Genomic DNA, 12672 nt, shown 5'->3' with positions numbered 1-12672 from the left:
CATCGAATGTTCTGTCAGGAGTATTAACTAGTTGTGCCTTAGTAACTTATGATTTAGATTGTGCTTTCTCTAAAACTTAGCGAAGACCGAGAGCCAGCAATTCTCTGAGAGCTGTTAACCCTGGCAGATGGCAATTCGCTCTCCTTTCTTTGCCTGACTGCCTTGTCTTTTATACCCTTGTTAACATGTCAATATTTCTTACAATAGGATTTGTCCTATTTTGTCAAAAACCATCAGATTTAAATTTGATAGGTTTTTGATATCCCTGGTTCAAATTAGCTAAATTCAAAAATTGTCTTGGTAAAACTGCTGCTTGACCTGCTAATGTTACGTCCTTTCGATGCAATTTTTTCACTTTGGGTGCTCTCTGTACTTGTCTGTCAGCAGCTTGAAAGTTTACATCTCCAAGCATAGAAAAAGCACAGCCTTTTAAAGGGACTCTGCAATGGCTTCCATCTCAGCCAAATTCTAACATCCTGTCTCCTAATCCACAAATACTGTACCCAACTTTGCAGCACCAATAACTCTCAAACTTCAGTTGGTTGACATTTATCTGAAAGCCTTGACTGTGACTGTTGCTTTTACAACCATTAGATCCAATGCTGCCTGATTATTAGGAATAGTTAAGAATGGCAGTTCTGGCTGATTTTCCTCTGATTAACTGCAGTTAGATGCCCCCAACACAATTCTCAGGTAAGACCGGTAAGGTCAGTATTTTTCAGCGATAATTTTGAGAGGAAACTGACGGTGGCAAAGTTGAATACTTAACAGAAAGTTTCTGTGTCCATAATCTGAAATAACCAGAATGGGAAAGAGAGTTTAAATGTATTTTTGTATGTCACTATATTGTATGAATTCATTGTGAGCTTTTCCGTTTCCTAGGAACGTGTAATAAACCATGCAACAGGCAGCCATGGTGTTTCAGGTATTTTTATAAAATACGACATCAGTTCCTTGATGGTCACTGTGACTGAGCAGCACATGCCTTTAGGACAATTCTTAGTGAGGTTATGTGGAATTGTTGGAGGAATATTCTCAACAACAGGCAAGTACTATAGCTTTTGTCATATAACACAAGGAATGTTGACTGCAGTGGGGGTTTTTTGCTGTAATGTTTTCATGAAATTATAGAAAAAGTGTTTTAAATATTCAAGAGTAGGGACATAATACACACAGAGACATGAAATTGGCTCACTTCAGTTAATTCGATTTAGATAATAGCAGGTTTTGTGAACATCTTTATTCCCCACCACAGGTGCAAAGCATGAGATGGCAGCTCATCCATTCAATGCACCAAAAAGTACTGTGTCTGCAGGCACTCGCCCAGATAACTTTTCCAGCACCTTCTGTGACCTCTACTAGCTAGAACGTCAAATAATTAAGGGGTCATATTATTGAGGCAATTGGAGAAAGCTTCAAAAAGGACATGAGTAGCAACTGTTTTACAGAGCGGTTCGTGTATGAAATGAACTGCCGTAGGAAGTGGTGAATGCTGCTGCAGCTACAACGTTTAAAAGGCATTTTTATAAGTACATGAATAGGCATGGTTTGGAATGGTATGGGCCAATTGTAGGCAAGTGGAACTAGTTTAATTTGGGAATATGGTTGGTGTGGACTAGTTGGACTGCTCTATGCTCTATGACTGTGACTTCAGAACACCTCAGTCTCCAAGTTTTCCTCCAGATCATACAACATCCTGACATCTATTGCTGTGTTAAAATTCTCAAACTCTCAACTGAAGGGCATTAATGGACTATTCCACACCTTCACACAGATTAGAACAGTTCAAGAAGGCGTAACACTATAACCTTAAGAATAGAAAGATGGGCAATTAGTACCAACTTTGCTTGCAAAATTCAGGCCTAGACATATTTTTTCAATAGAATTTTACCCCCATTTGAAGTATTTAAAAAGTTTTATTTTAAAATTTCTAAACATCATGTCTGCATATGAAAAATTCAAATTTTCAAACTGAGGTAAGCAGTTGCCTGTAGACATGAATGATGATTGAAGCTTCAATATTGCGTTTAATTTGGCATTGCAACTCGGGAAATTGAAATTTACATTAGATTATGTGTAAATAACCGTGCATAATTTAGTATAGGTGAAATTGCTCAAGAAATTTGTCAAATTGGCAGAAATTCTGGCCAGCACAGTCTATACTGTGCACCTTTGTGTGCAGATAAGACCATTATGCATATTTTATTGTCTAGAATACTGTCAACTGTGTACAGCATGGTAGCAAGTTGTAGCAATGAAACAAAACAACCAAAACTTTGGACCCTAAAAATATTTTGTGTTTTGCCATAGACTTGGTTAACTACAGAATTTTCTTTTTGCTGGCAAAACTCTAATCTTATAATTTATCATAGGGTGAACAACATTATTTTCTGTAGGAGATTTATTATAGTTCATTCTTTTCACAGCATTTAAGACCCCAGTGTTATTCTTAATATTATTTCGACCATAATTACTTGCAAGTTTCTGTTCACACAAATATTAATCAACCTTCCTTTTAGAAGCAACACCTATGAATTGAAAGTGATGTCTGTGATATCCATTTGCTATAAAGTTGACATTTTAAAAATCTATACATGTGTTATTCACTGTTGGCCCTGGGATTCAAAAAAAATGCAACAGGATTTATTTGTTTGGAAAATAATTGCCTATTTCTTTCAGATTTACTGTCAATAAGCTGTAAACAGACGTAATTTTGCGGTATTTTGCTTAATATGTAAACTCAGCATTGTGACGTCAGCATTACAAGGTGCAGCTCACATCCTTAATATGTTCTTCCCTCAGGCATGCTACATGGATTTGTGGGGTTTTTTGTTGATATTATCTGTTGTCGCTTCAGACTTGGAGCTTATAAACCTAAATCTGTAAGTTTACTTTATTTGTTTTGTGTTATTTCATCACATTTCAGCTCTTTAAACTTAGGTAGTCTGAGTGCATCAAAAGCAAACTCCTCACTACCAAATTGAGATTCTTGGGTTAAGTCCAAGGACTGTCACATTTTTGAACCATTTGGAATGCAATTCTAAATCATAAGGATTATAATTGAAAATCTATTTACAAAAAATATAAAACGGACACAAGAGATGGTTTCACTGCTAAGTGCGTTTTCAATTTTATTTGTTTACAGTAATAGAAGTAACATCCTCTTGACTCTTTTTAGTATTCAGTATTAAAAAATGTGAAGTATTTACTCAAACAAAAATTAAAGTTATTTTATATTTTGAACATGGTGACAGAAGTACAGCCCGGTACAATTAGTTGTTCAGTAAAGCTCGTTTAATTCTCGGATCTATGATAAGCACTGGCTTTATTCGACATGTTGAAACCATAGGAAATCACTCTGTCGTATCTTTTTGTGATCAATAAATTAATCCCAACGTGCAAAATTAGGAAAAGCGTTCTAAACAGCTGACGGTTACTACTGAATAAGTCAGATACCAGAATGAAATCTGGCCTGATGGCTGATATTTTTTCTTTTTTTCGTTTGACATGCTCATCTTTCACTGAACATAAGCACACAAGGCTGCATATTTGGTTTTAACTGTAAACACATTTATTGCACAGAAGAAATGAAAATAAAATGAAACAACTATTCTGAAAATGACGTAGTTTTAAAGATTTAAACACACGACATAACAAATTCCCATCTCCCGCTGCCAGATGTACTGAGTTTTTCAAGCAATTTCTGTTTCTGCTCCAAGTTTGATTGGAACTGAGTTACAGTATCATCTTATCTTCCAAAGTCACTACTATCCTGGCCCAAGCACATGACCATTTTATAGTTACTCAATTCCAGAGAAATTGCTTCCCTGTCAAATCAGTAGGTTTGACTAAACTGCTTCATAGTTTCAGTCCTGTGAGCCGTAGGGTTTTCACCCTTGACCACGCTGTCATTTGAGAGCTTAGGCTTTCTTAATCTTTTAATAGTCTGCATAGTTCTAACGAAACAAATTCCTAGTCTGGAAGGTTCATAAGCTACGCTTTTGCACTGAGGCAACTTATTTCCTTAACTGCTCTAAACAACCTCCTTTTCTAGGAGAGAGTATCTTACTTCTTACTCAGTCAGGCATCCTTTGAACTACCCAGAAGCTTTTGCTCATCTGCAAAGCTAATGGCTTGATATCTTCTTTCTTTGGTTAAACTCCAGTATAAATAAACTTTCCTTAACACATCAGGAGGCAGAAACTGGTTTAAAATCATGGTTCCAGAAAGACTAACCTAGTTAATTTGTTTAAATAGCTTCACAAAAATAGACCGACATCCACAGACCACTAGTTTAAAATCTTGTTTTAAAAACATGAAATATATGTATATAAACCAGACACCAGCTTTCATCAAGACAGTGAGGCACTTGAGATGGAGCTAGTATTTAAGTTTGGTTGTAATTTGTAGCCCTCACATCAATCAAATTACTCATCAAAGACTGCAATTGTAACAGCTGTGCATTATTTTAAAAAGCACTCCTCTTCACTGTCCTGCAATCCAGATGCCTCTCTTACCTGTCAAACATGGAGAATGAAAAGGCAGAAGTGACAGGAAGTGAAACATTTAATGGGGCTTCCACCTTATTTTCATGTATACATTTGTCTTGAAATGGAAAGGTACTTCCTAAGCCACTCAAATGCGATGGGAATTGAGGGATGTACTAATGTTCGCAGAGTTATGGAACAGAGCGCCAGCATGTTTTACAATTCCAGCTGCCATATTATAGTGGTAAAGTAGATAGTTACTTGGAAAATCTAGGCTTATATGCCTTATTTCTGGTCCCATGAGAGCACTTCCAAGATAATCTATTCTTGGGATTTTTAAGTTAAGCTATTGAACATTGCTGAGTTTTGGCCCTTTTGCAAGCTGCATTTAACAGCTGAGAGTTGAGTTGATACTATTCTGGCTTATTTTGTTCAGAATCATCATAATACCAAAGAAAGGGCACTTCTTTCATACAAGTCTGGGAAAGGCAAAGCAACACTACAGAGAATTCCATCACATAAAGAGAATTCCGAAAGCAGAATCAGTTATATTCAAATGAATATAAAAGATGTGCTTGAACTAACTGGACCAGTAGTTGGAATGTAAATGATACAAAATTGTTTCAAAACTGGGGAACCCTGATGCTAGGGCCATGATTTGAAGTCTTACACGTACAAATAGTGAATGCCAGTTTACTAAAACAAAGTTCAAGGTGGATCATTTCCAAGCCAAACAACTACCATAAGAAAGTACCTTATAAAAGAGACCAACAAGATGATAAGAGATAATGGGAACTGCAGATGCTGGAGATTCCAAGATAATAAAATGTGAGGCTGGATGAACACAGCAGGCCAGGCAGCATCTCAGGAGCACAAAAGCTGACGTTTCGGGCCTAGACCCTTCGTCAGAGAGGGGGATGGGGGGAGGGAACTGGAATAAATAGGGAGAGAGGGGGAGGCGGACCGAAGATGGAGAGTAAAGAAGATAGGTGGAGAGGGTGTAGGTGGGGGGGTAGGGAGGGGATAGGTCAGTCCAGGGAAGACGGACAGGTCAAGGAGGTGGGATGAGGTTAGTAGGTAGCTGGGGGTGCGGCTTGGGTGGGAGGAAGGGATGGGTGAGAGGAAGAACCGGTTAGGGAGGTAGAGACAGGTTGGACTGGTTTTGGGATGCAGTGGGTGGGGGGGGAAGAGCTGGGCTGGTTGTGTGGTGCAGTGGGGGGAGGGGATGAACTGGGCTGGTTTAGGGATGCAGTAGGGGAAGGGGAGATTTTGAAACTGGTGAAGTCCACATTGATACCATATGGCTGCAGGGTTCCCAGGCGGAATATGAGTTGCTGTTCCTGCAACCTTCGGGTGGCATCATTGTGGCAGTGCAGGAGGCCCATGATGGACATGTCATCAAGGGAATGGGAGGGGGAGTGGAAATGGTTTGCGACTGGGAGGTGCAGTTGTTTGTTGCGAACTGAGCGGAGGTGTTCTGCAAAGCGGTCCCCAAGCCTCCGCTTGGTTTCCCCAATGTAGAGGAAGCCGCACCGGGTACAGTGGATGCAGTATACCACATTGGCAGATGTGCAGGTGAACCTCTGCTTAATGTGGAATGTCATCTTGGGGCCTGGGATGGGGGTGAGGGAGGAGGTGTGGGGACAAGTGTAGCATTTCCTGCGGTTGCAGGGGAAGGTGCCGGGTGTGGTGGGGTTGGAGGGCAGTGTGGAGCGAACAAGGGAGTCACGGAGAGAGTGGTTTCTCCGGAAAGCAGACAGGGGAGGGGATGGAAAAATGTCTTGGGTGGTGGGGTCGGATTGTAAATGGCGGAAGTGTCGGAGGATAATGCGTTGTATCCGGAGGTTGGTAGGGTGGTGTGTGAGAACGAGGGGGATCCTCTTGGGGTGGTTGTGGCGGGGGCGGGGTGTGAGGGATGTGTCGCGGGAAATGCGGGAGACGCGGTCAAGGGCGTTCTCAATCACCGTGGGGGGAAAGTTGCGGTCCAACAAGATGATAATATGCTTTGTCAAGACAAATACAACATTAAAGTATGCATAGATCCATTGTGTACTACTGAATGGAATGCTGAAAATCTAGGGCTTTAGAAATTATTCTAGGAACAATGGAAATAGCTATAAGCTCTGAAATCAGAGTTAAGATGGCCAAAAATTGTTCTTATTTTAAATGAATATCTAGCCTGAAAATTAGAGGAGTAATGACAGAAATGGGCAATTAAAAATGTGCAGGGTCACAAAACAAAATAAAACAAAGATCTCTTCACAGATGCTGCCAGATGTACTGAGTTTTTCAAGCAATTTCTGTTTTTGTTACAAGTTTGCTTCCAAAGTTACCACTGCCCATTAAACCTGTGATTCTTACGACAATGTTTAGTTAAAATATTGATAATTCACCTACCCTAGGATTTTGGCAGAGAAGGATCCAAGCAGAAAGTAATACCATAGCATGCCATTATCCAGAGGTTAGGCTTAAGACCCATATTTTAAGAGAACTAATAGTTCCCTTATCATGCCTCCATAGAAAATGGTCAAGTTATCCACAGTAAAATGTGGATAACTTGACAACAATATTTGCATCCTGTCACACCAAAAAGGCAGAAGTAGGCTATTAAGCTCCTTGAACCATGCTGTCATTCAACAGGATCATAGCACAACTGTATCTCAACTATCTTCACTAATCTTGGAACTACTTTCCTTAATACTCCTACATAACAAAAAAACAATTTAATAATCTGACTTGAAACACTTAATAGCATAGTATTTACAAATGTTCCTAAATGTCAATCTTGAGGATCACATTGATTAGAAATGTGACTGATCTTAGCAAAAACAAAATGTGGAACAACATTTACTTCCATAAAACAAAGTTTGTAATTAGATTGAGGCATTTTAATAGTTTGAGTGGAGAGTTTCTGAAAAGAATGAATTGTAGCTTTGTGTTCTTAAATTTGCCATCTTTATCCATTTGCATATCTGTTATTGTTTGTTCAAATACAAGTCTTACTGGTCCAAACAAAAATTGGCTCAACAAACAAAAAGGAAGCATTAAACTCTATTATCTAACAACTCAGTCTTGCCTTAGGTTTTCTTTTGCTTCGAGGTTTAATCATTTGTTCTTTTATTAAGTTTAAACAATTCAGCGGAAGTAGTGTTACAGTTTGGAACATTTTATTTACTGCAGTATTTCTGTTGCGGTTCACAGCATTTGGTTTACAATTAAACATCTGAAACATGCATCATGTATATGCACATTCTGTGGTTAAAAACATTTACCTGTCACATTGCAAGTGGTAAATTTCACTAAATTCACTTAAGCCTTACTTGAATACAATTAGAGCTGTACACAATGTTTCCTCTGTTTCTATGTTGATTTAAACACACAATACTTTAAAAGAAAATCTCAACAAGTAGTAGTTGTAATTTTTCCAAAATTTATTTTAATGAGCAATGCTTATTAATGCAAAGTTATTTCATGCAGGTGGAAAATAATTCTAGGACACTGTTTTAAAGCGTAGCTAATAACTTTCAAATCAAACTAATTCTGTATATTTGTTTAAACATATATAACTTCAATTGAAAAAATATTTCTTTCAGCCAGAACTTTTTAATGCATGTTTTGTTTTCCAGGTCCCCACACTCGATGGTCACATGAATAATCACTCCCTTCCAATTTTAGATGATGTTGAGCACTAACATCAAGTGGAGATGTTCAAGAAATAAAAGCTCTTTGTTGGATTTTTCCTCAATTTTAAATGTGCAATAAAACATTTTTGAGTTGCACAGCCTTTGTTTAAATAAATCATTAGTTAAATTCTGGTCTCTTAACTATTTCAGTACCAGTCAAGACATTATCTGTCAAGTCATAATATTACCATTATATGATGAACTGGCTATTAAATAATCCAGTGTCTTCATTTAAAATAAGGGGAGAATAATCAGTATTTGTGGTCATACTTCAAGCAGATGAGATGACTAGAAATCTGGCTTGTGATTTATTTACACTATACAATTTAATTTGTGATGGTATAAATCCACCAAAAGGATTTGTTTTTACAATTGTATGTGAACTTCTAAAATGTGTGTATGCAGACAGGATTGTCCCAGAATCTTTGTTGCATTATAGGAATGAATGAATGAATACAGGGTGTGGTCCTGTGCAGGGTGATCCTGTCACAAAATCATCTGTGTTAAGAATAAAATATTGGAAGACACTCTAATGCTTGACTGCTTAAAGGCAATAATGTTAATAGTAAGAATAAACATTAGGAGCTTGCTGTGCTCCTAATTTCTCCTCTTGTAAAATAGTTTTCCTTCACTTGTATCGGCAAAAAATAATTGTCTCTGAACTGAGAATCTGAAATTTAATATTTCAGATGCATTGGTCTATCACTGACCCCTTCTGGTTATGGCTGCTAAAAGCATCTAGTTCTATTCAGCCAGGTGAATTAGAACAGCTGCCTTTCAATTATAGATTTTTTTTTTCTAAATGTTTCTAGTGTTCTTCATTTTGAAAAAAAAAGTAAGAGTAGGTTGGTGATTTAACAATGCATGTTTTCTTTTCCTGTCAGGGTTCTAGATTTTTGTATGTATGTGAACCTTGAAGTAGCCATAAATCAGATACTTAAGCATTTGCATTGATACCTATGTAGAATCCCTCCCGTCAGTTAGGAAGCAGTGTATTTAGTTCCCCAAACAGAATAATAGATAATGATGAACTAAATATGGCTGTTCGAACAGGTGTAACTGAGAGACTGGAAAACATGGATGAGCCATTGTATTCTGCGTAATATGATTATAAAATCAGGACTAAACTAAGTGTTCTTTTTTAATTCACGTCACAGATTAACCTGTCTCAATGGACTATCATCGTCAGTTTAGAGCTATTTACCCTCTTCACAAGGAAACTGGTTGGTATCAGTCATTAGTGATAATGCATTTGAGACTCCATGATTGTCATGGAAGCTGAAGCACATTTTACTGCTGTAGCTAAAAAGAAAAGCTGGTCAGCTTTGTAGTTTCTAGTTACATATACTTTTCTTTCTACTTTGTGATACCTGTGGTGAAAGAAATTAAGTTTTGCACAGATATAACGTGACTGTATTGCAGACTTTAGTAACAGCTGGTATTTAATAAAACTACGAGATTAATTTTGGAGATATTTAATTTATTTTGGTTTAGTATTGACAATTGTCATGGGAGAAGCTAAAAAATAATGAACAAGGACATATATATATTTTTAGCTAACAATGTTCACTATGCATCTTTTTTTTAAGTCAGTGTAGTATTTATACATGTGTAATCCCAATACAACTCAACCTTTGCTAATGTGCAGTAAATCAGGACATAATTACTGTATTCACACTAGAATATATGACCTGCACATTTTGTCAATCTTAAATCCTGCACAGTTTCAATATAGAGCAGGAGCACCTACAGAGTTTCTGTTGAGTTTTGCTTTAAATAGCAAACTTAAGGCTCATTTTATCTTATCCTTCATGAAGTGTAGGCTTAACTGATCACTCCTGCTGCAAACATAACCAAATTTGGTGTTATTTTTCTGTTTCAAATACAAAATATTCTTCAGCAACAAATTTGTTTCTGGTGCTGTCTTAATTATATTCTTATTAGAAGGAAATACTTGCAACCACCTGTACAAGTTATCTTATTTAACAGAATTTTTTTAAAAACTCAGTGTAATACAGTAACAATTTTTAAAAATATGTCCCTAGTTCCTACATGCATGAAGTTGTATGATTCAGAAGAGTTAAATACGTCAAAATGCAAAGCAAGGCAACATACTTAATGTTGTATGCTGAAAGTAACTGGATACCTTAATACTAGCTTCGATATCAAAGTGCTGGATTGGTACAAAAAGATTACTGGGTCAATTTGAAAATGTCCCATTTCTGACTTTTCAATTTCACCTGCAAGATTTGGTAGATGCAAGGACAGGCATTTCAAAATTTGTGCAAATTCCATTTCTATCAGATCAATAGGATAGCTGAAGTGAGAGTGCCTGTTCTTGGCATTAAGGCAATATTTGTGCATGATGCCAGAATTGAAGTGAGCAAAGATCAAGGGTTATGTCTTCAATGATTAATTATGCCTGGTACAGAAGAAGATGGTTGTGGTTCTCGGAGACCAGTCATCTCAGCCCCAGAACGTCACTACAGGAATTTCTAAGGACAGTCTCCAAGTTGCTTCAGTTTAAATGCCAAGCTGTTCTGATTGCAGTGTTCAGTTGCATTTTCAACTTCTTATATAATGAAACAGCTCATACACACATGCAGGAAGACCTAAATGGCACACTTAAACTATAATTGGTAAGCAGCATTCATGTTATGCAAGTGTTGGAAATAACTGCAACAAGAGAAAACCCAATAATTATCATCAACTTACCATCCCAAACCATCATTCTGAGGCCACAATTGACCAGAAGTATAGCTAGTCTTGCTACATAAGTGCTAAACAGTGGTTAAATATTCTGATGCTCTACATGTAATTTACTAAAGTTATTCCAACTCTTCAAAGGCAGTAATCTGAAATGCTCTTCACTTGTGTGAATGGGCACAGACAGAACACTCAAAGGCAAAACATCGTAATATCTAGGATGAAAGACTGCTTGATTGGCGCCACCAACCACTAAACTTCCGTGACACATACACTATAGTTGCAGTCGTAATATTTACAGGGTGTGCTTCCGCAACACCACCTAAACCTGTGACTACCACCTTGAGGGACACAGCCAACATGTGAATGGGAACATAAAGCCAATTCTCCAAACACAGCCTTGACATGTACCTCCAAGGTCATGACTGTTTCTCGGTTTAATCTTCAATCTCCCCACCTCCTTATTTAGAAACATCTTTACCACATGGACTGCAACAGTTCAAGTATGTGACCTATCATCACATTTTATAGGGCAACTAAGAATGTCAGTAAAGGATAGCTTGGCCAGTAACATCAAGCATAAGTCATGCCCCAGTGAAGCTTTAACGGGTGTCTGACCTGGGAATCAGAAGTTAGTTTACTGCTAATCTAAATTTATTCTAAGTCTAAAATTATTTGTGGAGGACAGAAACAAAGTGCTCCATGATGAAAGGTACAACTTCTTTTGTCCTCAATTCCAGTCTTTTCCAAGCCACTAACCTGGATGGTGGCACAATTGTAGCCAATCTTTGCTGTCACTCACCTGATGTAATCATCATACCTGTTCTCTGAGATTCAAATAGCAATTAAATGAGGCTCAATAATTAAAATCTGCTTGGCATTGCACTACATCATCTGGGTGCAAAATCATCTAATTGGGGCAGCTTCCAGAAACTTGCTTAAAGTTAAAACTGACTTCATGAATTATTCTGCAGTAAGGTGGAGGGATTTTACTTTTCTTTTTTCATTCAATTAGGAGACCAGACAAAGACACCCTTGGTTTTTTTTTTACCAATGACTTTTCTCCAGAAGACTGCTTTAAAACATCTGTAGGCTTGTGGCTCATAAAGATTAGCAGATATAAGTCCACATTATACAACTCTCCAGAATTCAGCCAATGACCACCAAATTGCTACCTCTTTTCTAGCATATTAATCTGTAGTTTTGTGGTTAAAGTTATTAGCTTATATTACAATTTACAATATTATTAACATATCATTTTTTGTAATCAGTAGTTTGTAATCTTTGTCATGAAATTAATTAGATTCCACATTTTATGGCGTATACCTGCTGACCACATACATTGTAATAGGTTATGATTTGGAGCAAAAGGGTCTCTTGTAGAGTGGCAATGCAGTTTTTCTGAAGATTTCATGGATATTTAGCAGAATTGCTGCTTTTGAATTGTTTAATGTGTTAAAAGTTTTGAAACTGTTCTCTAATGTTTGATAATCACAATTTTTAAAAAATTTTCTGTTTTAATTTAAATGCAATTAAAGAAACATCTCCCAAACTAATGAGTGTTTCTGCTATTCACTGAAGTATACATGGTGGAAGTAATGGCACTGATGCTTACTTGCTGAAGCAAGGGTGAGTTGTGTGTCTTGTATGATTTCAGAATGTTCAACGTATGCCTCAGTGGCCTTTTAACTCAGCCAGCTCCTTAAGATTTTACTTCCAAATTCAACAGCTAATGAGCAGCAACAGATGTGACAAGGATCCAGATGATATTACTTCAATACAAGTATTTAAAGGAC

The 12672-nt window shown here is 37.3% G+C and overlaps 1 protein-coding gene across 3 annotated transcripts in view; it reads left to right on the top strand.

Moving 5' to 3' along the window:
• ergic2 (ERGIC and golgi 2) overlaps positions 1 to 12428 on the top strand; it is a 75035-nt gene extending 62607 nt beyond the window's left edge. For all 3 annotated transcript variants that reach the window (XM_048549279.2, XM_048549277.2, XM_059652428.1), the window contains 3 exons: positions 883 to 1045; positions 2803 to 2882; positions 8114 to 12428. In XM_048549279.2, coding sequence (XP_048405236.1) covers positions 883 to 1045; positions 2803 to 2882; positions 8114 to 8179 — 309 coding nt within the window. In that variant the 3' untranslated portion in view covers positions 8180 to 12428. The remainder of the gene's footprint in view (positions 1 to 882; positions 1046 to 2802; positions 2883 to 8113) is intronic.
• Positions 12429 to 12672: the final 244 nt, after the last annotated feature.

Source organism: Stegostoma tigrinum, chromosome 18 (genome assembly GCF_030684315.1).
Source record: "Stegostoma tigrinum isolate sSteTig4 chromosome 18, sSteTig4.hap1, whole genome shotgun sequence".
Taxonomy (NCBI): Eukaryota; Metazoa; Chordata; class Chondrichthyes; order Orectolobiformes; family Stegostomatidae; genus Stegostoma; species Stegostoma tigrinum.
Note: the sequence above shows the minus strand (reverse complement) of the source record. Positions and strands in the feature narration are given on the sequence as shown.